We start from the raw sequence: 27751 nt of genomic DNA on the forward strand, positions 1-27751 counted from the left end.
ATTTTCCTTGAGGTCAGTAAAGTGAGGTTGGGAGGTCACTGTTTTATAGATGAGGAGGTCACTACGTGAGGCAGAATTGGAAGAGGCATTCCTTCTAAGTGATAATCTCTGGAAACAGAAAGCAAGAATAAGGTAGGACAATCTCCCAGGTGAACTATAAAAATGTTTTTAGACCAAGTGCTCCTAGTCTACACACACATATAGAGTCAGCTCCCTGGCTTTCTAAATTGACTGTTTCTTTATTGACACAAAGGAATAACAAAAGCTAAAAATCAGGTCTATAGTCATCTCACATGATAAAATTACTAATTTCTTTCACCCTTTTGAAATTACCTCCCTTTTGAAACACAGCAAACTCAAAAAGTGAAAAAAATCAATAAAATTGTCCTTTGCCTAATAAATATTTAGTGGCTCAGATAGAGTTCAGGCAAAATAGCCATGGAGAAAGACAGCCACTGCCAGGAGGAGAATGGCATTGACATTCACTATAGTTCTCCATAAAGGCTTCTCAGATGTGTCTCTTAGCTTCTTTTTCTGGGCTTCTTCCTCCTCTTTGCTCAGTCTGTGACCGGTCTTCTGCAAACCACAGAATAAGTCAAAAGATTTCCTGAGGCATCCACGGGGTTCCTCAGGATTATCTGAAACAAAAAGAAGGACAAACAAATGATCACAAAACATGGGAAATAAAACCTCTGTAAATGTAGTACAGATGACTAATGAATGATTACAGCCACTTTTAAGTGTTAGAAGAATCCTTGAGAAAAACATAGATAACTTTGATTATATAAAAAGAGAAAACTTTTGCATTGCATAAAGTTCAATAAATAAAGTAAAAACAAGTGACAAACTGGAGAAAAACATTTTCATCTTATACCATGAAGGGTTTAATATTCTTAATATACAATGGACTTTAAAAATAAAGAAGACTTCCATTAACTCCATGTAGACACATATGCATACATAGATAAACCGTTATTAAATTCACTCAAAAAAGAAAAATTTGAAAGGATAAAGATGTGAGTATATCTACCTATCATTTATCTATCTACCTATAGAGATATATACAAAATGCAATATTACTCAAACATCAAAAAGAATTAAATCTTGCCATTTGCGATGACTTGGATGGAGCTACAGTGTTAATACACTGCTAAGTGAAATAAGTCAGTCAGAGAAATATAAATATGACATGATTTCACTCAGATGCAGAATTTAAGAAACAAGACAGATGAACATGGGGGAAGGGAAAAAAAGAGAAGGAGGCAAACTATAAGAGGCTCAATCATAGAGAACAAACTGAAGGTTGTTGGAGGGGTGGTGGTTGGGGGATGGTCTGAATGGGTGATGAGTATAAAGGAGGGCACTTGTTATGTTGAGCACTGAGTGTTATATGTAAGTGATGACTCACTAAATTCTACACCAGAAACCAGTATTACACCATATGTTGACTAACTAGAATTTATTCATTTTTAAATTAATAAATTTATATTTAATTTATATAATAAACACACTCTCTTAAGTAAACAATTGTTATTTATTAAAAATTTATATAATAAATAAATTTATTTATTATTAAAGATCTTATTTATGCATTTGACAGAGAGAGAACACAAGCAGGAAGAATAGCAGGCAGAGGGAGGGGGAGAAGCAGGCTTCCCATTGAGCAGAGAGCCTGATGTGGGGCTCTACCCTAGGACCCTGAGATCATCACCTAAGCCAAAGGCAGATGCTTTACTGACTGAGCCACCCAAGTGCCCTAGGATTGGGCCGCTGCCTTCAGCTCGGGTCGTGGTCTTGGGGTCCTGGGATCGAGCCCCGCATCGGGCTCTCTGCTCGGCGGGGAGCCTGCTTCCTCCTCTCTCTCTGCCTGCCTCTCTGCCTGCCTGTGATCTCTGTCTGTCAAATAAATAAATAAAAAATCTTTAAAAAAATTTTATTTAATTATTTTAAAAAGAGAGAAAGTGCAAGTGGGAAGGGCAGAGGGAGAGAGAGAGAGAATTTTAAGCAGATGCTGCACTGAGCACAGAGCTCCACACAGGGCTCAATCTCATAACACTGAGATCATGACCTGAGTCAAAATCAAGAGTTGAACAATTAACTGACTGTACCACCCAGTCACCCTGACTAACTAGTATTTAAATAAAAATATGAAACATCAAAATAATAGAACTTTGAAATAAAATGATATTGAGATACCACTATTCATCTGTCAGTGACAAAAATTTTAAAATTTCACAATATACTATATTAGTTTGTGTGGAAGCAGGTACTCCCACACATTGGTGCTAGGAAACCATGACTCAACTCTCATGGATGGGAATTTGGCAGTGTACAGCAAAATTGCTTAGTTATTAACCCTTTGGCCCAACACTTAAACTTCTCAAAATCTATCCCAAAGGTAAACTGGTAAAAATACAAAAATCTCTAGGTACAAGGTTATTTGTTCCTGCATTAGAAATTGGGAGGGAGACAAACCATAAATGACTCTTAATCTCACAAAACAAACTGGGGGTTGCTGGGGGGAGGTGGGATTGGGAGAGGGGGAGCGGGCTATGGACATTGGGGAGGGGAGGCGAACCATAAGAGACTATGGACTCTGAAAAACAACCTGAGGGTTTTGAAGGGTCAGGGGTGGGAGGCTGGGGGAACAGGTGGTGGGTGATGGGGAGGGCACGTTTTGCATGGAGCACTGGGTGTTGTGCAAAAAGAATGAATACTGTTACGCTGAAAAAATAAATAAATAAATAAAAAGGGAAAAAAAAAAAAGAAAATTTAGAACATAATTCTAAATTCAAATGTCTTTGAAAAGCCACAATGAATGTAAGACTCTTCTTGTAAACAAATGGTAAAGAAAATTCTACAAATTAAAAGCTGTGAAATGTAGCAAAGCATTACTTTGAGGAAAATGCCTAGCTTTACTTACTTACATTATAAAAGAAGGGAGGCTGAAAATTAATGAAGTAATATTAAATTTAAATTAGAAAAAATAGGGGCACCTGGGTACTCGGTTAATAATCTACCTTCCATTCAGGTCATAATCTCAGGGTCTTGGGATCAAGCCCTGCATCAGAATCAGGCTCTCTCAGCAGGAAATCTGCTTCTCCTTCTCCCTCTGCCCCATTCCCCACTTGTGCTCTCTCCTCAGATGCTCTTTTTCTCTCTCTCAAATAAATAAATACAATCTTTAAAAATAAATTAGAAAAAATAACAACAGAACAAACCCAAATAATGTAAATGGAAGGGTATGCAAATGAGAAAAGAAGGTAATAAAATAGAAAAGAAGGATAACAATAGAGAATAATAACAAAACCCAAAATTAGAAAAGTAAAATTGGGGGAATTGAGTGGCTCAGTCAGTTAAGAGTCCAACTCTTGATTGTGACTCAGGGCATGATTTCAGGGTCATGCGATCAAGCCCTACCTAAGTCCCCCTGCTCAGCGGGGAGTCTGCTTGTCCCCCTCTTCCTTTGCCCCTCCCCCTGCTCACACACACTCTCTTAAATAAACAACTTTTTTTTAAAGAAATGTAATGATGTATGGTGTATATATGGTGACTAACATAATATAATAAAAAAAGAAAAAGTAAAATAGACAATTCTTTAGTAAGATTTATCAAGAGAAAAGAGAAATCACAAAAAATTATATTAGGAGTCAAAAGGAAGGCATAACTACAGAGGTAGTAGAGATGGAAAAGCCAATAAATAGTATGAATAACTTTATGTCAATATATTTAAAATGTGTACTAAATGGACACAATCCTAGAGAATATAATTTTCCCAAACTGATTAATCAAGAAATGAAACCTCTAAATACCTCTTAGCCTCTCCTTTTCTCTCTTACACACACACACACACACACTCACACACACACACACACATGCACACATTCACTAGGCCCTAATGTCTAATGGTATAATTAGCAAAATACCAAAATTTCAATGCAGAAATCATTTCAATCTTATTGAAATATTTCTAATTCATTCTATAGAACACTATGATTTTAATACCAAAATCAGACAAAGTATAAAAAAGGAATACTGTATAAGACAGTCTTACTCAGGAACACTGATATAAAAATCCAAAAGGAGTAGAAGACATTTATCCTCCTCTAGATTTGAGGAATCTAAGCCAAATCAAATAAAACAATTATGTATAATTCAAGACAATATTTCCTGAAATGCTGAACTTTGTCAATGGTTTTAAAAATACCAGGTATATCTTCCACTCTAATTTGTCTCTTTCTGAAACAAAACAGGGTTTTCTAGAACACATCTCAAGCTAATTGAACATAACAATAATAATAGAAAGAAACAAATTCACTTTACAACAAATGCGCATCACTTCCAGGACCAGATTAATACAATGGTTGTCATTCCAACCACACAATCAAAATAAAAAACCAAAGCAGACTTTCAAAAAAAAAAAAAAAAGGTAAACAAAGATCCACGGGGATGTTTGTTGATGTTTCCTTGAAGGAAATGAGATTAGAACCTAGTTTCAAAGGGTAACTTTTTTCTCTTAGAGAGGAGAGGTAAAAATATTCTAAAGAACTTGGTATATGTGGGGAAAAAGTGAAGAAATCTGCCTGGCTGGAATGGAGGGTATATTGAAGAGAATAGTGAGAAACAAGTTTGGAGAAAAAGGTGGGACTAGATGCTAGGTACACCTAATCATGTTCAATCAGGTTTGATTTGTTGGACATTTAATATGTGACCAGGAACAAGAGAGACTGGAATTGATTTTCACCTCAGAGCTGAAACACAGATCGATGGATGGATGATGGATGAATTGACAGACAGACTGATGGATAGGCAGATGAATGGGGATGTATTATTTGTAAAGAGTTGTCTTGTCTTGTTTTGTTTTTGGGAGGTAAGATTTTAAAGTTTCAGTTTGCCATACATCTAATAGCTTTTTCAGAAACTGAATTTACTGGCATTAAAAAATAAAGCAAACATAAGTAATTCAGGTGCATAGAGTTTCCACATGAAAACCAATGTAAACCAGGTATTACATTCATCAACATCACCATCAGCTTCGTCATGTCTTATCTCTTCTGGACTTAAATCAATTCGTTCCTCTGTACTGTTCCGAAGAGCCCAGCATAGGCGATACAGCTGCACAGAGACCAAAGACAAGCACATTAGTGATGGGAAAATCTTTACAATAGTATGATGGTACATTTGTTTATTGTGTAGTGCAAAAAAATCAAATAGCACTTAACAGTGTAGATAACAAAAAAAAGGTCTTCTACCACACTAATTCACAAAAACACACTAGTCATTTAAAATTATTTGTTTTTAACTCTTCCAGTAGTTCTTAAACATTTTTAAGTAATGTGCTTAAAACTCTTACTTCTGGATTTATAATTTTATAAAAGTCAAAGGTTTATCTAACTTACATAGACCCTTGCTTCACTCATTGTCCTTATCATTCGGCTGTTATTAGCTGCATCATTATGACTTTCAGTTTGTCTAGTGGTTACTCTTGTAACTTGTAAAATATCTTCTTTTTTTAAAGAAAGATTTTATTTATTTATCTGAGGAGAGAGAGAGAGCATGGGCAGGGGAGGGACAGAGAGAGAAGCAGACTCCCTGGCCAGCACAGAGCAGACTTGGGGTTCAATTCTAGGACTCTGATATCATGACCTGAGCTGAAGTCAGATGCTTAACTGATTGAGCCACTCAGGTGTCCCTAAAATATCTCCTGAAGCTTCATTTTTAGATTTATCATGTTTAGGTAGTATCTATGTAATGCTATTAAGTTCTGATAACAATTTATGCTCTTACACATCCATTTCCCAGCCAACCTCCAAACTTTTGTCAACTGTGTCATTATTTTAAAGCTGTTACAAGCTTAACAGAATTTTAATGATTTTCTGCAAATGTGATTAATACTTCCATGCTTTATATGTTGATTAGAATTTGAAAATAAATAGCTTTTTATATTATTATATAACTTTTTCAGTGCCATAGATTCAAGACATGTGCTTGGACACAATGAATAAATATCAGCTCTAAGTCATTCCAAGGAAATGTTTCCAAATATCAAATGGGTTTCAAAATTATAACCCATCGTACATTCTAAGTCATGCTTCATTTTAATTGGCTTCATATTTAGCTCATGACTTTCTTGTACAGATTTACCAGAATTTGTAATTGGCTTTTCTGTTTGTTGTTGGCATAGCAGGCACATGCACCTTACCACTAAGATTCCTAAATATAGCTTCATGAGATTTTTAATCCTAGCACTTCTTAAACAATATCTACTTTCTTTACTGAAACTCTTATTGAATTTTTTACTTGGACAAGGTAATTTGTAGTCTTGTCAAGGTAAAAAAAAAATCATTCTGAGATTTCTCTTTCTGTTAGGTTAGGTCTACAACACTCCTCATGACTTCCTCTGAAATGACTATTGATTTTTATCAGTTGATTTTGAAAATTCAAATCACACAGTGTACTTATGAAACTGAAACATAAATTAGATAAAGGGTCTTGTTGAACCTTCAGACACATATTTTCTAAAAATTGTAATAAATTGTAGTTATTTTTATTGCCATAAAAGAGCTTAATATTTATATAATTTTTGAAAACTAGCATGATTTTTAGTGTCTTTTTCACTCAATTCCCAATATTCAACATAAATATTTAGTTATGACTTCTGGTGACTTGTCTTTGGTAAAGTAGTTTGGGCCATTCTGTACTTCAGGTTTCCCTTCCACAAATAATATTTACTACTTTCCAAGGAACTATGCAAAAAATATTGCTTTAAAGATTGGTTAATGCTAAATAAATGTAATAAATTAAAAATATTAGTATATAAGCAATATATCTTTTAAAATGAGTATTTTTTATTTTTAATTTTTTTACCTTTTTAAAAATTTTTATTTATTTTTTTAAATTTCTTTTCAGGAGGTGCCTGGGTGGCTCAGTGGACTAAGCCTCTGCCTTTGGCTCAGGTCATGATCTCAGGGTCCTGGGATCGAGCCCCGCATCAGGCTCTCTGCTCAGCGGGGAGCCTGCTTATCCCTCTCTCTCTGCCTGCCTCTCTGCCTACTTGTGATCTCTATCTGATAAATAAATAAAATCTTAAAAAAAAGGAATCTCCACACTTTTCCAAAGTGGCTGCACCAACTTGCATTCCTACCAACAGTGTAAGAGGGTTCCCTTTTCTCCACATCCTCTCTAACACTTGTTGTTTACTGTCTTGTTAATTTTGACCATTCTAACTGGTGTAAGGTGGTATCTCAATGTGGTTTTGATTTGAATCTCCCTGATGGCTAGTGATGATGAACGTTTTTTCATGTGTCTGTTAGCCATTTGTATGCAAAACAGACAATCATGTCAAAAAATGGGCAGAAGACATGAACAGACATTTCTCCAAAAAAAAAAAAGGCTAATATTTGCTTGTCTTCTATAGTGTCTTCCCCAGAGATACCTCTTACTGAGAATTTCTGGTGTATATGTTTTAAGGTATTTTGTCTATGCTTAGACAAACATATATATGTGTATTTTGTTTTCAAAAAGTGGTATTATATAGGGGTGCCTGGGTGGCTCAGTGGGTTAAAGCCTCTGCCTTCGGCTCAGGTCATGATCTCAGGATCCTAGGATGGAGCCCTGCATCAGACTCTCTGCTCAGCATGGAACCTGCTTCCCTTCCTCTCTCTCTGCCTGCCTCTCTGCCTACTTGTGATCTCTGTCAAAAAAGTAAATAAAATCTTTAAAAAAAAAGTGGTATTATATAATACTATATATTTCTGCAAGTGTTTTGCCCCCTTCACCATATCACGTGCATTTAAAAAAGCAAATAATAGAACTTCCCAAGTTCTTGAACAGCTGCATAATATTCAGTGTTCTATTGTGTATCCATTCCACTAGTGAGAGAAATTCGAGTTGTCTTCATCTTTTCTCTACCAAAAACGTTTGGTAGAGAAAATCATTATACATATATTTTTCCTGCTTGCACAAGTATTTCTACACAATAAGCTCCTAGAAATGTGGTTGTTGGCTCACAGGGTATGAGAATTTTAATTGATAAATACTGCTCAATTATCTTCCTACAAATTATAAAATTCATACATTCACCAACAGTTTTGGAGAGTGGACATTTCCCAGCATCCTTACCAAAACTTGACATATTAATATTAAACATTTATGCTAATTTGAAAGGCATCTCATCATTCTATTTTTCTTTTTCCTGACAACTTGTACCTGCTTTTTTTAAAATAAAAAATCTGTGTCAGTGTTTGTGCTGCATAAGAAATTCTACTTGCTACTAAATAGTACCAGCTCAGATGAGAGCTCTGCTGTGAAGACTTTTCCAATCTCTTAGGCAACACTAATTACTCTCTTCTTGGTATCCTAAAACAAAGATGAAGATTTACCTCCCAAATGCATTGTGAAGTTTTTTTGAGGTTGAAGCCCATTTCCCAATCCCCTGGAAGGCAAAGAACTCTTATTTTAAAATGAGCATGTATCTACTACTCATTACTCACATGTACATCAGGAATGGGTTTTGTTAGCAGGGAAATTCCCAGGATGACCAGCACAGAAACAAAAAAGAGAATGATGGCAAAGTACAGATAGTGCACTTCACAGATGACCTTGGGACAGTCACTGGTAGCCAAACAACTACTTGTTCCATAGACAAATTCTGCAATCATGCGAATGAGGCCAATCACAAGTCCAGTGACTAAACCCCAGAAGGCCCCCTGCAAAGAAAATAAGAATAAAATCAGAATATTTGGAAAAGATGAGAAGCTCATTTGAATAGATCATATTTATCATCCTACCTGTTTTCTCAATAATGATCCAGCAATTGCACTACTGGGCATTTACCCCAAAGATAAAGATGTAGTAAAAAGAATGGCTACATGCACCTCAATGTTAATAGCAACAAGGTCTACAAGAGCCAAAATGAAAAGAGCTGAGATGCCCTTCAACAGACAAATGGATAAAGAAGATATGGTCCATATATACAGTAGAATATTATTCAGCCATCAGAAAGGATGAATACCCAACATTTGCATCAACATGGATGGAACTGGAGCACTTCACATTAAAAAAAATCTCTTTTAATCCTCACAGCAATTCTATCAGTTAGGCACTATGATTATCTTTGTTCTACACAGAAAGAAATGGTTTGCTTAAGATCACAATGATATAAAATGGTAGAGCCAAGATTGGGTCCTGTCAGTCTTACTCCAAAACTTGTGTTCCTCATCATCATGTCATGATATATAATATTTTGTGAGAAATGTAAAAGACTGTACTATAAGTGTGCCCTATATATTTACACACTTCAGTGAGAATGAGGAATTGTAACTGACTACAATTATAATTGAGATGGGCTTTGAGTTGTATAAATAGGGTAGAAAGAATGCATTTTTCAACCAGTGAAAGAAATAATTTTCTCACTCTAGTTTGAAAGAAGTTTTTTGATTTTTACTTACTTGTTCATTAACTCTTTTACAGAAGATGGCAAGCAGGAAGACAGCTGCAATAGGAGGCCCAAGGTAGCTAGAAATTGCTTCTATATAATGGAACAGTTGTCCATTTTGAGATACTTGCACTAATGGGACCCACAAAATGCTGATGACAATTAATAGAATGATAAATAGTCTGGGGAGAAAACAAAATGATTTAAATATTAAACATAAGTATTATTGGTACTTTTATTGTGCTTTTGTTCTTGAATTCATTCTTGTGGTCATTCACTGATTTTCCAAATAAAATCAGACTCCCAGGGGCACCTGTGTGGCTCAGTCATTATGTGTCTACTCAGGTTAAGATCCCAGGATTGATCCCCACATTGGTCTCCCTACTCAGTGGAGAGGCTGCTTTTTCCTTTCCTACTCTCCCTGCTTGTGTTCCCTCTATCACTGTGTCTCTGTCAAATAAATAAAAATCTTTAAAAAATCAAACTCCTTGATCTCACATGAAGCTATGCCATGTTTAATGACCATTGGTTAGCAAAATGCCAATAAAAAATTGCTTGTCTATAATTAGTAACAGCAGCTTCAACTATAAGGTTAAACATCCATTCATAACAGTTCAAATGTCACCAACTTGTTAATAATTCTCTAACGCAATTTATGTAATATATCAATTAGGAAAAAACCCACACTATTTCTATGAGTAAGTAATTGTTTGTATGATAAAGAAAGTGATTCCCATTTTTCCCCCCATTTTATTTATTTTTTTCAGCATAACAGTATTCATTGTTTTTGCACAACACCCAGTGCTCCATGCAAAACGTGCTCTCCCCATTACCCACCACCTGTTCCCCCAACCTCCCACCCCTGACCCTTCAAAACCCTCAGGTTGTTTTTCAGAGTCCATAGTCTCTTATGGTTCGCCTCCCCTCCTCAATGTCCATAGCCCCCATTTTAATCTTTTTTCCTAGCTTGAGGAAAACTAAGTCAGGCTTCCCAGATTAAATAAAATATCCTTTATTCTAAAATGCTGAGTGAATTGGCCAGAAATGTTAATTTGGTGTTTTACTACTTGAGTACCTTGGCAGGTAGAAAGAATTGGTTAAAATATTGCTAAAAACTGCTTAGAGGTTCCTGGGGTCCAGGGAGAATGACTAAGGCTAAACTTCACAATATTCTGTGCTTATTGTATAAATAAATGAACAATTTATTGGACTTTCATTACTTCTCTGTGCTAACCTGAAACAGAGTTACAGGGGAGAAATGGGGAACAAGCATTTGGGCAAGAGACTAAGGCACAAGTGTCTCACTGAAGCTTTTTTTTTTTAAAAGATTTTATTTATTTATTTATTTGACAGACAGAGATCACAAGTAGGCAGAGAGGCAGGCAGAGAGATGGGGGAGGGAAGCAGGCTCCCTGCGAGCAGAGAGCCTGATGCGGGGCTTGATCCCAGGACCCTGGGCTCGATCCCAGGACCCTGGGACCATGACCTGAGCTGAAGGCAGAGACTTTAACCCACTGAACCACCCAGGCGCCCCTCACTGAAGCTTTGCCAATCTTCTGCAACCTTACAGTAATTAAATGTGATAAGCCTTGGAAAGTCTGAGCATGATTCCTAGATAATAAAGTTTAATGAACAGATAATGCCCACTACCCTTGTTCTCCTTGTTATCATCATTGGGAAGTAAATCATGTACCTACCTTGCTCTCTTATCTTTAGTTATTTTCCATCATATGAGGAATAAAATCCAAAGTCTTGTAAACTTATATGGTCCTACATAATTTCACCTCTAGTTACCTTTTAGACCTTGGTTCTTATCATGCGTCCACTTGCTCATCATGTGCCAACCTCACCCCTGCTGTCCTTAAATACACTGCATACATGACTGTAGTAAGAATTTAGCACTTACTATTCCATTCCCACAGAGCCACTGGATTTACTCCCACACTTCCCTCAGGGCTTCCTTCAAATGCTACCTCCTCAGGGAAGACACCCTGAACAGCTATCTTCAGTGGTTAATCCTGCTTTATTTTTTTCCCTAGAACTCTCTGTCATTAGACATAGAATATGTTTGTTAATTGTCTATCTTCCCAACAAAGGCATAAATTCTACAAAGCAGGAAATTATTTTTCGCATATATGTCCTTTTTCATATTTGTATTCTGGGACCTAGGAGGCAGGTCCTATCTATCTTATTAAATAATGAGAGAGAGAGAGAAAAAAAATTCATTATTTTATTATTGAAACTTAAAAGGTATTCATGCCTAAGATCATATGCCTTTTAGTGGACTTCTGCTTCTTGGGCTTACTGAATTCAAGTCTTAACGCTTTCTCTACCAAAAAACATAGTTCCCTTACTGCTCTTCTTCTAAAGCATTTTTCTGGAGTCAAAATCTGGACCAAGTGAGTCCTTGGAATTTTCCCTGAAAGTGCTTAATTTACTAAGCAATTTTTACTGCCTTCAGCAAACTACTATCTTTTATATATGTATTCAGTTTCTCTTGATGCCCTATTTCTTTATTTTTTAACATCTTAATTTCTTTTTCAGTGTTCCAAGATTGTTTATGCACCACACCCAGTGCTCCATGAAATACATGCCCTCCTTAGTACCCACCACCAGGCTCACCCAACCCCCCCCCCAAAAAAAAACCCTCAGTTTGTTTCTCAGAGTCCACAATCTCTCATACTTCATCACCCTCTCCAATTTCCCCCAATTCACTTTTCCTTTCCTTCTCCTAATGTCCTCCATGTTATTCCTTATACTCCACAAGTAAGTGAAACCATATGATAATTGACTTTCTCTACTTGACTTATTTCACTCAGCATAATCTCCTCCAGTCCTGTCCATGTTGATTCAAAAGGTGGATATTCATCCTTTCTGATGGCTGCATAATGTTCCATTGTATATATGGACCATATCTTCTTTATCTATTTGTCTGTTGAAGGGCATCTTGGCTCTTTCCACATTTTAGCAATCATGGTCATTGCTGCTATGAAATTGGGGTACATATGGCCCTTCTTTTCAGTACATCTGTATCTTTGGGTGGCAAAAATTTAACAAGACAGGAAACAACAAGTGTTGGAGAGGATGTGGAGAAAGGGGAACATTCTTACACTGTTGGTGGGAATGTAAGTTGGGTCAGACACTTTGGAAAATAGTGTGTAGATTCCTCAAAAGGGGGTGGGAGGCTGGGTGAGGCTGGTGGTGGGTATTATGGAGGGCACATATTGTATGGAGCCCTCAGTGTGGTGCATAAACAATGAATTCTGGAACACTGAAAAGGAATTTAAAAAAAAGGAAAAAAATTAAAAATAAAGCTATCCTATAACAGCCCATTTATTTTTTTAAAAAAGTATTTATTCAATTGACAGAGAGAAAGAGATCACAAGTAGGCAGAGAGGCAGGCCGAGAGTGAGGGGGAAGGACTCTCCCTGCCGAGCAGAGAGCCTGATGTGGGGCTCAATCCCAGGACCCTGAGACCATGACCTGAGCTGAAGGCAGAGGCTTAACCCACTGAGCTACCCAGGCACCCAACAACCCATTTCTTAATGAATGCAGTTGATAAACCACCCTGTAGTAGTGTGTGGATAATTTAATTTGGACTGCTTCATGAGATGTACATGGAAACTTCTAGAGACAATGTATTAGCCTATGGGATTAGGTGGGAAATTTACACCCCACGAAAAACACTGGAGTTTCATGAAGATGTAAGTGGAAGAGAGTGTGATGAGAGGAAGAAATAGACAATCAGAGAGGCATTTGAAAGTCTGAAAAAGCAACTATTTCATTTAAAAGTATGGTTCCAAGTTTTGAATCTGGAAAGAGATAAAGTTGGGTTAAACATCTTCTTAATGTACCTTCCCCATTCTAGAATTCTATGATTTATTTCACTGAACCCAAAGATGATAAGGCTCTAGTTCATTTTATTTCTGCACTTTTCCAGAGAAATTTTAGACAAAAATCAGGATGCTCTTACCGTCCTGCTATAAGAAGCTCTTTCTCTGATGCCTGTTTCCTAATCTTGGTGTAGAGGTCCATGGTAAAGAGGGTGCTGGCACTGTGGAAGATGGAGGTCAGGGAACTGATGAGAGAGGCCAACATGACTGACATCATCAGACCTCGCAGTCCTAGGGCCAGATGAGAGTGCAAACATTAGCTAGAAATTAGACTCCATGATTTATGAGGATCTTGCCAAATCAGAGAGTTGTTGAAAAGTGTCACCTGGAACATTTACTAACTGATGCTCCTGTCAATATATATCATCATGTGGCATTTCCTGCATATTGCCTGGTGATTTTAGAATAATCCAGTATATAATTTTAGTTATAAATATAAATTTAGAGATAATTTGCTGGAACTTAAATTTTGGAGAGGAAACAAGTGTTGGGCCATCTTTCTTTGGGCGAGAACCTCTTGGTTTCCTGAAGACTTAGGGAACTGGAGAGGGAATACAGAAGTAGGTAGTTCTGTTGAAGTTTTTGGTGGGAAAAGCAAGTAATTTTGAGATATTATGGTCACTTCATCCTTCAATTCTTCCTGATTATTAGTAATGCCCCTAAAACTCCTAGGACCAAGTTGGAATGAGGTGGATGGGTGATAGCATTTGTGGGTGGTGCTCTCTTCCTCCTGACAATGCTCATGTGTGTCAGGAAGGAGAAAGATCACAGAAGTGTTAGCTGACTTTTGATGGACCTAAGGTACCAGAGCACCTGATTGTTGCTGAGCCCCATATTCTGCTTTGCTTCGGACCAACACAGATCACCTTCTAGTATCCTAGTAATTTACTTCCTTTTCACATGTGTAATTTATTTTCTATCTCATGAAACTACAATGCAAGTTCCAACATATATAGGATTTTGTGCCTATTTCACTGATGTTTTCTAACCACCAGGGCACTATCTGGCATATAGTAGGTACTAAATAAATAGTTGTAAGTTGCATAGGTTGAGATCTATTATTTGGGCATAATTGGTCTAAAGAAAGCGGGATAAATAGTTAACTTCTGGTTTTCTGAATTTATAAGTTTATGTCTATGCAACACCTTTTAAAAAAGATTTTATTTATTTATTTGAAAAAGAGAGCGAGAGAGAGAGTGAGTGAGAGGCAGTGCTGACTCCCTGCTGATCCTTGGACTTCAGGAACATGACCTGAGCCAAAGGCAGACACTTAACTGACTACACCACCCAGGCATCAAAGATAAGAAGGCTTTAGTTGTAACTTTTATTGATAAATCCATCACTTAAATTCTCTTGATTGCCTTGGAAGACATCTTAAATCCAAAGGAGTAAAATTCTTCTAATAGGAATTATATCTGATTCATCTCTGTATTCCCCAGGGTCAGCACAGGGCTGATAACCTATGTAAAGTGCTCAAGAAATGTCTGATGAAGACAATTGAATTAATGGAAGTTAGAATTATTGAGGGTTATACCATAATCTTTCCTCATGACCCATCTATAGACCAGGTCTGTGAGGCAGTCTCAGCATTAACATTTTTCTTTTTTTTTTCAGCTTTATAGAGGCATGGTTGACAAATAACAATTGCATGTAGTTAAGGTGTACAATGTGATGTTTATGTACACTGTACACTGTGATATGATTACCACAATCAAGCTAATTAACATATCCATCCCCTCACAAAGTTATGGTTTTCTTGTTTTGTGGTGAGAATACTTGAGATCTATTCTCTTAGCAAATTTTAAGCATATATTTTTGTTAATTATAACTTCCCTGCTGTACACTGCTTCTCCAGAACTTATTCATCTTATAACTGAAAGTTTGTATCTTTTGACCAACATCTTCCCATTTCCCCCAACTCCCGGCCCCAGAAACCACCATTCTACTCTATTGTATGAGCTCCACTTCTTTAGATTCCACATATAAGTGACATTATGTGGTATTTATCTTTCTGTAACTGGCTTATCTCACTTAGCATAATGTCCTCTAGGTCCATCTATGCTGTTGCAAATGGCAGGTTTTCATTTTCATTTCTATACTTCTATCTATCATCTATCTATCTATCATCTATCTATCTAGTCTATCATTTATCTTTTTAAAAATTCTGTTAGTAACCATACAGTACATCATTATTTTTTAACGTAATATTCCACGATTCATTGTTTGTGTATAACACCCAGTGCTCCACACAACATGGGCCCTTCTTTTTTTTTTTTTTTTTTTTTTTTTATTTACAGCATAACAGTGTTCATTGTTTTGGCATCACACCCAGTGCTCCATGCAGTACGTGCCCTCCCTATTCCCCACCACTTTGTAACATGGGCCCTTCTTAATATCCATCACTGGGCTAACCCATCCCTCAACTCCTCTCCCCTCTAAAACCATTAGTTTGTTTCCTGGAGTCCATAGTCTTTCATGGTTCATCTCCCCTTCAGATTTCTCCCCCCTTCATTTTTCCCTTCCTTCTCCTAATATCTTCCATGCTATTCCTTATGTTCCACAAATTAGTGAAATCATTCTATCACCTATCATCTATCTATCATCATCTGTCATCTATCTATTATCTGTTATCTATCTATCATCTATCTATCATCTATCTATCATCTATCTATCTATCTATCTATCTATCTATCTATCATCTGTCTATCATCTCTATTATTATCTAACTGTCATTACATTTTATCCATTCATTTGAGCATGGACATTTTCTTACCATCAGGCATCAGTTCCAGCACCATCATTGGGTAGGCATAGTTACTGCAGCCAACTTCAACGCCACAGTGTTTCACACATTCAGAAGGCACAACACAGGCCACTTTCTCTGAGGAGGGATTCAGATAAATAGGTTCAGTAAGTGCAGCCTAAACAGGTAAGATCTACAACCACTGAACATAGAGACAAGTTGTACATTATGGGTGAGAGGAAAGACATTTACTGGGAACATTTATCTCCCTTTGCACTGACCTAAGGAGCAGGGTTCCTCTTTGGGTTGTGGCCCAGCTAGAACATTAGAGCAAACAGGGGGAGCTGATTCCATCCTCCAGAAAAGTTGCAAAAGCATAAATCCTCCCAGAGGCACAGAACTCCAGAGATAAAATAAACACAACAGTCAAACAATACTCAGGAAGTTAGTTCTGTGTCCGTCATTTAGCCCAGTGCTTTCCACCTGCATCTAAGAAGAGGTGTCACTTGTGATTTTTCTCAGGGATGATTGCTCATGTGGGATGAGGTCTCCTTTCACTGTGGCAGTTTTACAATACCTTGACATTTTTTTTTTTGCTTAAACAGTATTATGACAACAGATAGCAAAAAAAATGACTTAAAAAAACTCTGAGAAACAAACTGAGGGTTTGGAGGGGAGGAGGTTGGAGGGATTGGGTGAGCCTGGTGGTGGATAAAAGAGGGCATGTATTGCATTGAGCACTGGGTGTGGTGCATAAACAATGAAACTTGGAACACTGAAAAAAAATTTAAAAATAAAATAAATAAAATGTAATTTTAATAGGGAAAAGAAGAAATGAAAAATAGAGCTACCCTATGACTCTGCAATTGCACTACTGGGTATTTACCCCAAAGATACAGATGTATTGAAAAGAAGGGTCATCTGTACTCCAATGTTCATAGCAGTAATGGCCACAATCACCAAACTGTGAAAAAAGCCAAGATGCCCTTCAAAAGACGAATGGATAAAGAAGATATGGTCCATATGTATAAAAAAATCTCCCAGAATACTAACACCATAACACATTAGCTGCTTTTAGTTTTTAAATTCTTTTTAAAAAATATTTTATTTATTTATTTGAGAGAGAGAGAGAGAAAGAGTGAAAGAGAGAGAGCATGAAAAGGGGAGGGTCAGAGGGAGAAGCAGACTCCCCGCTGAGCAGGGAGCCTGATGTGGGGCTCTATCCTGGGGCCCTGGGGTCATGGTCTGAGCTGAAGGCAGATAATTGACTGAGCCACTCAGGCACCTCTTTATTTTTTGTTTTAATTCTTTTCTAATCTTTTCCCATGGAGAAATGGCTCTTTTGCAAAACTGCAGTAATTGTTGAGATCATATTTTGTAGTTTGCTTTTTTAAAAAAATATTTTATTTATTTATTTGACAGACAGAGATCACAATTAGGCAGAGAGGCAGGCGAGAGAGAGAGGAAGGAAAGCTGGCTCCTGATGAGCAGAGAGTCTGATGCAGATCTCAATCCCAGGACCCTGAGATCATGACCTGAGCCAAAGGCATAGGCCTTAACCCACTGAGCCACCCAGGTGCCCCTTGTAGTTTGCTTTTTACACTTAAACATAATAACCAATTTTACTAAGTTTTGAGAAAGTTTTTGGTCTCCTGTGTGTAATTGTCCATAAAGGGGGTATACAATAATTTTGTTGACTGTTCCCTACTAATTGGATATATAGGTGTCAAATATGCCAGAATTTCCTGTTTTTGAGCCACTGCAAAAACTGTTCTTGCCACCTGGAATTGTGTTTTTATTTCCATTCATAATGGGTTTTCTATCTTATCAAGGTTTTAATACATCTTAAAACAACTACTCAGAGTTCAAGCATAAAAGAAAGAGGATTTATGAATCAATGACTTGCCTGTGTATAAGATGCGGCTGATCATTCCTGGCATCACCATGAGGAACATGGGCAGCAGTTTCAGGTACCCACACATGATGCAGGCGGCCTTCACATGAGACATGTTCTTACCTGATAGGCAGCGCTGCACAATTACCTGCCAGGAAAACATGACATAGTCATCAAACAACTTGAGGATGATGTAAAAGAAGGCGAGTGCTTCTTTTCAGGGATTAATGTTACAATGAGATATGAAGCCATGAATAATGGAAAATAATGGACTTCAGAGTGAAATCAGAACTCGAATCTGCTCTACTTATTTGAGTATTTGGTCTTGTGAGATGCAGATTTTTCATCTCTAAAAGGGTTATCTTCAATTGAACATAATAAAAAAATAAATTGAAAAATGGAAAAAAGAATTAATGATAACTTTAACTTAGAGAAGGATATAAATGGGTCAATTGAAATGTCAATAATTACTAACTTCTAGAAGTATTTGTAAAGTTGTGATTGCATTACACAATTTACATTTTATATGCAACTAATGAATTGTTGAACACTACATCAAAAACTAATGATATAGACGAGCAGGTACCATCTTCATGCTCTCCCTTCACCATGCTCCAGAAGATGTGGTATATATACACAATGGAATACTATGCAGCCATCAAAAGAAATGAAATCATGCCATTTGCGACGACGTGGATGGAACTAGAGCATATCATGCTTAGTGAAATAAGTCAATCGGAGAAAGACAACTGTCATATGATCTCCCTGATATGAGGACATGGAGAAGCAACATGGGGGGTTAGGGGGATAGGAGAAGAATAAATGAAACAAGATGGGATTGGAGGGAGACAAACCATAAATGACTCTTAATCTCACAAAACAAACTGGGGGTTGCTGGGGGGAGGTGGGATTGGGAGAGGGGGAGGGGGCTATGGACATTGGGGAGGGTATGTGCTATCGTGAGTGCTGTGAAGTGTGTAAACCTGGCGATTCACAGACCTGTACCCCTGGGGATAAAAATACATTATATATTTATTAAAAAAAAAATTTGGAAGGGGAGGCGAACCATAAGAGACTATGGACTCTGAAAAACAACCTGAGGGTTTTGAAGGGTCAGGGGTGGGAGGTTGGGGGAACAGGTGGTGGGTAATAGGGAGGGCACGTTTTGCATGGAGCACTGGGTGTTGTGCAAAAACAATGAATACTGTTATGCTGAAAAAAATAAATAAAATGGGAAAAAAAACAAAAAACAAAAACAAAAAACAAAAACAAACTCAAGTGCTATGAAAAGGAACATCCAAAAAACAAAAAATAAGATCTTGAGAGTTATAAATACAAAGGCAGGAAACTGGAAGATAATATTGAGGAAATTTAGAAGTAGAGCAAAAAGACCAAGAGATGAAAGATGGGGGATGAAAGATAAGAACACTAGAAAACCAGTTGTGGAAGACCAACATCCAAAAGCAGAAGGTTTCCAAAGGAAAACACAAATTCCACAGAGAAAAGACAGGTTACCTCCAAAGGATCAAGAATAACATCAAGGCTTCTCACCAGTAATGGTGGAAGTCAGAAGACAATGAATTTATGTCTTTGGGAAAATTATTTCCAACTTAGAAATGTGTGCATGGCAAGAGAATCAATTTAAGAAAAGTTGAAGTGAAGACATTTTCAAACATGAAGACAAATCCACAATAAATATATTTCCTGTTTTTCTCAGGAACTTGCTGGAGAATTCAATTATTGGAAGACAATATAAAAATCTGAAACCTGGAAAACCAAAAGGGACCAATGCAAGCATTTATTTAAATCTCCTATGGAAAAATTTACAAGTAAATTCTGATTCAGTGGGTCTGGGTAACATCCAAGAGCATTTATTTCTAATGCGCTCCAAGGTGGTAACACTCCAGTGGTTCACCAACCATGCTGATTTGCCTGTGGGGCGCTCTGTGGACAAAGTCCTGCAGCTAGTTCAGGCCTTCCAGTACATGGATGAGCATGGGGAAGCCTGTCCCGCTGGCTGGAAACCAGGCAGTGACACAATCAAGCCTAATGTGGACAACAGCAAGGAATACTTCTCCAAACACAACCAGACAGCAGACAGGTGGGAAGCCTGGGCTGTTGGCCTCCACTTGTGCCTCTACCTGGATACCCCATTGCTGACTCAGGAAAGGCCAGACTTGCCCCTTTAAACTCCATAGTCCATGACCATGGAGGTTTGTACAACCATCCTGTACAAAGATTTAGAGACGAGAAATACAAACCAAAATACTTAACTGAAGGAGCCAAAAAATGTTTGCTTTTGAGAGACAAATAGAATAGAGAGCAGGACAACAGACATTTATTTTTCATAACAACCCTTGTACAAGTGTTTGGCTGTTTAAACAATGTGTGTGCATGCATGTGTGTTTATGTGTGTACAAAACAGAAACTAGATGATTTTCTATGAGTAGAAAAAGAGCAACATAAACATATTTATACACCACACACATACTTTACCTGATCTGTGCACCAGTACCACAGAGCTACTATGGTCATTCCAAATATTGTTCCTGGCCAAGGAAGATCCCCTGTGACAGCATTTCGGAAAATGTGGAAGGAGTCAGCCTGAGGAGTGTAGCACTTGGAGCTGATTGTCAGGTTGTCCCCCTCAACTATGGTTGGGATGGCGTTCATGTACTTTTCTGTAAAACTTTCATAGCCTCCTACTTCGGTAAATGCTGCAAAGGTATTGGTTAACAGGAAATGTTTAATAGAAATCTAATTATATTAAATCTAATTTAATAGAATTAAATCTATCATTAAATCTAATTTAATAGGAATCTGTTCATAGTTATTCCTTTGTGGTGGAGGTATCCAAGCATCTCCAGTCAGCCTGGTCAAATCCTCAGTGTTCTCAGAAGATCCATGTCTTTCTAGTACTTTCACTGGCATTGGCAATTCTATCATGCTTTCACAATGTAGACAGAGCAAATCACCCTTTAACCTTTCTCCTTATGTCACTTTTGAAAATTTTTTTTAGTGCCTAGGTTTATGGTTAAAATAAAACTGTTATGCAACAGACTGATATTGATGTCTCATAACCATCCAGAACAGAAATAAGCCTGAAGGTGAGGTAACAGAGTGAGACTAGCAGAATTAGCCATCAGAAAACCCCAACTCCTCTGAAAGGACCAGAAGCAATGGTCTCTCTTGCTGACACAAAATCTGGCTATTCTCACCTTATGTACAGTCTGGTTTTTCTGATGCAATACTGTATTCTACTCATGCTAGAATAAAAAATGAGAAGATAAGGAACAGATATTGGAGGAAGCAGATTATGTGTGATGAGGTGAAATGGTGAGAGCCCACTGCAGGTCTGGAAAGGCAAGAGAAGTGTAGAAAAGAACAATAATGGATAGAAACCCTAGAAAACTCAACACCCAAAGAACAAACAATCCAATCAAGAAATGGGCAGAGGACATGAACAGACATTTCTGCAAAGAAGACATCCAGATGGCCAACAGACACATGAAAAAGTGCTCCACGTCACTCGGCATCAGGGAAATACAAATCAAAACCACAATGAGATATCACCTCACACCAGTCAGAATGGCTAAAATTAACAAGTCAGGAAATGACAGATGCTGGAGAGGATGTGGAGAAAGGGGAACCCTCCTCCACTGTTGGTGGGAATGCAAGCTGGTGCAACCACTCTGGAAAACAGCATGGAGGTTCCTCAAAATGTTGAAAATAGAACTACCCTATGACCCAGCAATTGCACTACTGGGTATTTATCCTAAAGATACAAACATAGTGATCCGAAGGGGCACGTGTACCCGAATGTTTATAGCAGCAATGTCTACAATAGCCAGACTATGGAAAGAACCTAGATGTCCATCAACAGATGAATGGATAAAGAAGATGTGGTATATATACACAATGGAATACTATGCAGCCATCAAAAGAAATGAAATCTTGCCATTTGCGACGACGTGGATGGAACTAGAGGGTATCATGCTTAGTGATATAAGTCAATCGGAGAAAGACAACTATCATATGATCTCCCTGATATGAGGACATGGAGAAGCAACATGGGGGGGTAGGGGGATAGGAGAAGAATAAATGAAACAAGATGGGATTGGGAGGGAGACAAACCATAAATGACTCTTAATCTCACAAAACAAACTGGGGGTTGCTGGGGGGAGGTGGGATTGGGAGAGGGGGAGCGGGCTATGGACATTGGGGAGGGTAGGCGAACCATAAGAGACTATGGACTCTGAAAAACAACCTGATGGTTTTGAAGGGTCAGGGGTGGGAGGTTGGGGGAACAGGTGGTGGGTAATGGGGAGGGCACGTTTTGCATGGAGCACTGGGTGTTGTGCAAAAAGAATGAATACTGTTACGCTGAAAAAATAAATAAAATGGAAAAAAAAAAAAAAAAGAAACCCTAGAAAGAAGAAGGATGAACCCAGGCATCTGGGCCCACCTAGGCTAAGTTAAAGTAGTACAAAATTCATCAGAGTGTCATACATCCTTAGTGTTGTGGTTGTCATTAATTTACTTCTTCATTACTTATTTCATTTAGCACCAAAGTGTTTCTTTGTGCCAAGCATTGTGCTAGGATTATGTGCAAAATGAATGTGCAAGACAGGAATTCAATCCAATGGAGTATACAGAACATATAAAGAAATTGTTCTGCTAAGAGGAATATGGTTTTTAACAGCAATACAGGAAAGATGCTAGGAGATGAGAACCTCCTCTTTTCATCCTAAGGTTAGGAGAAGGTGATTCCAGAGGTACATCACCAAAACTAGACAAAAAGAACCATAAGTAAGAATAGCATAGAAGTTTGCTAAATAGAAAGTTTGCAAGGAATTGGGTACTAGCAGTTGTCTCTAGAGCTGCTCTGTACAATAGAAATTTCTGCCATGATAAAACTGTTCTATTTCTGTGCTGCCCATATGAAAACTACTAGCCATATATTGAGCACTTGAAATATGGCTAGGCAGGGGCGCCTGGGTGGCTCAGTGGGTTAAAGCCTCTGCCTTCGGCTTAGGGCATGATCTCAGGGTCCTGGGATTGAGCCCTGCATCGGGCTCTCTGCTCAGCAGGAATCCTGTTTTCCCCTCTTTCTCTGCCTGCCTCTCTGCCTACTTGTGATCTCTCTCTCTGTCAAATAAATAAATGAAATAAAAAAAAAGAAATATGGCTAGGCAAATGAAAAAATGAGTTTTAAATTTTGATTAATTCAAATTTAAATAGCCATATGTAACTAATGGTACCCATGTTTTGTCAAAATCACCAACTCTCTTTGTGGATTTGTTGTCTTTACAGTTTTATCAGTTTTTGCTTCACATTGTCTTCAAGTTCTGTAATTGGTACCTGCATACTTAGAATTGTATTCAGTGTGGCTTGTGATTAGGTGCGTGCATATTCAGAATTGTATTCAGTGCGGCTTGAGTGGTTGGAACAGGGTGGCTGCAGGACAGGGGAGGAATGAAAAGACACTTATTTTCATCTTATATCCTTTTGATTATGCACATGGATTTCCTGGGCAAAGGTAAACAGATACCATAATGAAAGAAAACAAAAATAGGCAAACTGTAAATTAAATTCATTAATAGGCTTGCTGCATGACTTAGGAGAATGAACTGATACTAATTAAGTGAGAGTCATAAAGGAAAATCCAACCTCTGCTTGTATATTCCAACAGCAGAGGGAGTAACATACTTTAATAATTTTCATTATTAAATCATCATAGAGGCATCAGTCATAATGAAGTTAATAGTCAGTTATCATTATCTTAAACCATTCTTATACTTAATCGTTCATTTTATGAAGGTTTTATATAAATCATTTCTGTGCCTTGAATCCAGTGCACCAATATTTTTGCAAAAAACCAACTCAGTGAAACTGATTTTGTTGATTCCAAACACAAACATATTAAGATTAAACCTGAGCAAGAATTTTTTTTTTAAAGAAAGGGAAGTTCTTCCATCATGTTGAGATAGTATAGCAAGAAAGAAATTATGCAGATGTTTCAATGATGTAAATTATATAAATGGTTAGAAAGTGTGACCATGCAGAACAAGGAGGCCGCAGTAAAGAGCAGTCTCACCATTTCCAGCCCGAGGGCACTACACATACTGTCATCACTTACCATACCCCATGAGAATAAAAGAACCTATCAGCATGATGATGGTCTGGAGGGTGTCTGTGTAGATAACTGAGGCCAACCCCCCTGTGGAGAGAAAGAAAAGAACCAGAACATTTTATCTTTGTCCCCTCATCTCTTTGCCTTCACCTTTAGGTTCTCCTAAAACCAAACCCTAGAAACTTGGCAAAGAACATACGAAAAACTCCTGGCTTGGCCACAAGCTTCTCTTGGCATCATTATTTCCTTAATTATGTGTTTCATTGACTCTCCTGTCTCCATTGCCTGGCCTCAACTCAAATTTTCTATGAATCATAGTGAAATTCCACACTCATGTGAGTTTCTGATTATTAAGTAGTAGAAAACAAAAGTTTATTATCATGGAAGCTTCCCTTAACAATCCTTTAATTCACTCCATCTAATACTCCATGTATACTGTTTCTCAAAAATTTGGGCACAGCCATTTTTACTCTAGTGTTGGAACATATCATTGGTTCATAAGTTGAATGCCAGTTATATAGTCACTCATTGACTTGTGTTTTGCTTCAGTGTTATACAAACAACAACTCCTTTTTCAACTCTAGACTTGCTAGGCTCTCAGTGAACAAGCTATTTCCTTATGAGAGTGTCATTGGAAAACAAGGCTGATTCTGTAAAGGGAAGACTCAAGTCTTCATCTTTTACTTGTTTTTGAAACATAAGCTAAATGTATGAAAATGGCTCTAGAGCTATCTTGTCTGTTCTAGCTGTTATTTTTCTCTATTTTTTCCAACTGAGCTGGTCTAGTTTCATTTTCATAAGTTAGTAGGGGTTGGACACTAGGGGAGTGGATGTGGTCCATGGGAGCCTGTTTGGACTGTTGTCACATACTTTTTCTCTGCAATGAACCCACGGCTCCAGTTCTCCCCTCCTCATTCTGCCATTCAGAACCCAAGCAACCTGTACTCATTTGCATCCTGCCTGGAATTTGCCAGTCTCATGTCTGAGCTGCTATTTCATTCTGACTTTCCATGTGTATGATATAATGGATTCCAAATGTCAGTCTGGGTACTGAACACATAGCTGAGCCAAATTACCATTTCTCCACTTCAACTACTACATGATTATCTTCAGTCAAGGTACTCACATGTAATACTGAAGATTTTTTTATTTTGGAAATGGGAATGTTCTGGATGTGCAGTCAAATACTTCCTTCCTCAATTAATATAAAAACATTTTAATTCCAATATTAGTTAACATGCAGTATTATATTACTTTGAGTTGTACAATATATTGACTCCACAATTCCATACATTGCCCAGTGCTCATTACAAAAAGTGGCTTAAGCCCCATCACATATTTCATCTATCTCCCAATCTACCTCCCTGTTGTAACCATGAGTTTTTTCTCTACAGTTAAGAGGCTGTTTCTTTGTTTCTCTCTCTTTCTCTTTTCTTTTCCTTTGCTCTGTTTTATTTCTTAAATTCCACATGAGTGAAATAATATGGTATTTGTCTTTCTCCAACTGACTTATTTTGCTTAGCTCCATTCATATTTCTGCAAATGGCAAAATATCATTATTTTTTTATGGCTGAATAATGTTCCATTATATGTATATATAACAGAATGTTATATATATATATATGACATATGTATATATAGATATGTAGATATATAGATATATATCACACCTTCTTTATCCATTCATCTATTGGTGGACACTTGGGCTACTTAAAAAATTTGCCTATTGTAAATAAAGCTGCTATAAAGATAGAGGTTCATATATCCCTCTGAATGAGTGTTTCATATTTTTTGGGTAAATACCCAGTAGTATGAATACTGGATCATAAGGTAGTCCTAGTTTTAACTTTTTAAAATGTTTTTAAAAAATTTTATAATTTTTAAAAAAATAAACATAATGTATTATTAGCCCCAGGGATACAGGTCTGTGAATTGCCAGGTTTACACACATCACAGCACTCACCATAGCACATACCCCCCCAATGTCCATAAGCCCACCACCCTCTCCCTCCCTCCCCTTCCCCTGGCAACCCTCAGTTTGTTTCGTGAGCTTAAGAGTCTCTTATGGTTTGTCTCCCTCCCAATCCAATCTTGTTTCATTTATTCTTTTCTTACCCCCCCCACAGCCCCCATATTGCATCTCCACTTCCTCATATCAGGGAGATCATATGATAAATTGTCTTTTTCTGATTGACTTATTTTGCTAAGCATAATACCCCCTAGTTCCATCCACGTCGTCGTAAATGGCAAGACTTCATTTCTTTTGATGGCTGCATAGTATTCCATTATATATATATACCACATTTTCTTTATCCATACATTGGTTGATGGACAATTAGGTTCTATCCATAGTTTGGCTATTGTGGACATTGCTGCTATAAACATTCAGGTGCACTTACCCCTTCAGATCACTACATTTGGATCTTTAGGGTAAATACACAGTAGTGCAACTGCTGGGTCGTAGGGTAACTCTATCTTCAACTTCTTGAGGAAACTCCATGCTGTTTTCCAGAGTGGTTCCCCCAGCTTGCATTCCCACCAGTAGTGTAGGCTGTTCCCCTTTCTCCGTAACCTTGCCAGCATCTGTCATTTCCTGACTTGTTAATTTGACTGGTGTGAGATGGTATCTCATTGTGGTTTTGATTTGTGTTTCCCTGATGCCGAGAGATGTGGAGCACTTTTTCATGTGTCTGTTGGCCATCTGGATGTCTTCTTTGCAGAATTTTTTTGTGCATGTGCTATGCCCATTTCTTGATTGGATTATTTGTTCCTTGGGTGTTGAGTTTGATAAGTTCTTTATAGATTTTGGATACTAGCCCTTTATCTGATATGTCATTTGCAAATATCTCTCCCATTCTGTCAGTTGTCTTTTGGTTTTGTTAACTGTTTCCTTTGCTATGCAAAAGCTTTTGATCTTAATGAAGTACCAATAGTTCATTTTTGCCCTTGCTTTCCTTGCCTATGGCGATGTTCCTAGGAAGAAGTTGCTATGGCTGAGGTCGAAGAAGTTGCTGCCTGAGTTCTCCTCAAGGATTTTGATGGATTCCTTTCTCATATTTAGGTCCTTCACCCATTTTTGAGTCTATTTTCATGTGGGGTGTAAGGAAATGGTCCAGTTTCATTTTTCTGCATGTGGCTATCCAATTTGCCCAACACCATTTGCTGAAGAGGCTGTCTTTTTCCATTGGACATTCTTTCCTGCTTTGTTGAAGATTAGTCGACCATAGAGTTGAGGGTCTATTTCTGGGCTTTATATTCTGTTTTGTTTTCTATTCTTTCTATTCTGTTCTGTTTCTGTTCTGTTCTGTTGATCTTTTATGTGTCTGTTTTTGTGCCAGTACCATACTGCCTTGATGATGACAGCTTTGTAATAGAGCTTGAAGTCTGGAATTGTGATACCACCAATCTTGGCTTTCTTTTTCAACATTCCTCTGGCTATTCGAGGTCTTTTCTGGTTCCATACAAATTTTAGGATTATTTGTTCCATTTCTTTGAAAAAAATGGATGGGATTTTGATAGGGATTGCATTAAACCTGTAGATTGCTTTAGGTAGCATAGACATTTTCACAATATTTGTTCTTCCACTCCAGGAGCATGGAACATTTTTCCATTTCTTTGTGTCTTCCTCAATTTCTTTCATGAGTACTTTATA

The 27751-nt window shown here is 37.6% G+C and overlaps 1 protein-coding gene across 3 annotated transcripts in view; it reads right to left on the reverse strand.

Moving 5' to 3' along the window:
- Positions 1–219: 219 nt before the first annotated feature.
- Positions 220–27751, reverse strand: part of LOC123954368 (solute carrier family 5 member 4) — a 58459-nt gene continuing 30927 nt past the window's right edge. For 2 of the 3 annotated variants that reach the window (XM_046025495.1, XM_046025494.1), the window contains 9 exons: positions 24106–24186; positions 20463–20683; positions 17979–18114; positions 16103–16210; positions 13410–13560; positions 9450–9618; positions 8493–8708; positions 5013–5115; positions 220–638 (listed from right to left, as the gene is read on the reverse strand). In XM_046025495.1, coding sequence (XP_045881451.1) covers positions 424–638; positions 5013–5115; positions 8493–8708; positions 9450–9618; positions 13410–13560; positions 16103–16210; positions 17979–18114; positions 20463–20683; positions 24106–24186 — 1400 coding nt within the window. In that variant the 3' untranslated portion in view covers positions 220–423. The remainder of the gene's footprint in view (positions 639–5012; positions 5116–8492; positions 8709–9449; positions 9619–13409; positions 13561–16102; positions 16211–17978; positions 18115–20462; positions 20684–24105; positions 24187–27751) is intronic. The other variant, XM_046025496.1, reaches the window with a different exon arrangement.

The sequence above is a fragment of the Meles meles genome, chromosome 12 (assembly GCF_922984935.1).
Source record: "Meles meles chromosome 12, mMelMel3.1 paternal haplotype, whole genome shotgun sequence".
NCBI classification, from domain to species: Eukaryota; Metazoa; Chordata; class Mammalia; order Carnivora; family Mustelidae; genus Meles; species Meles meles.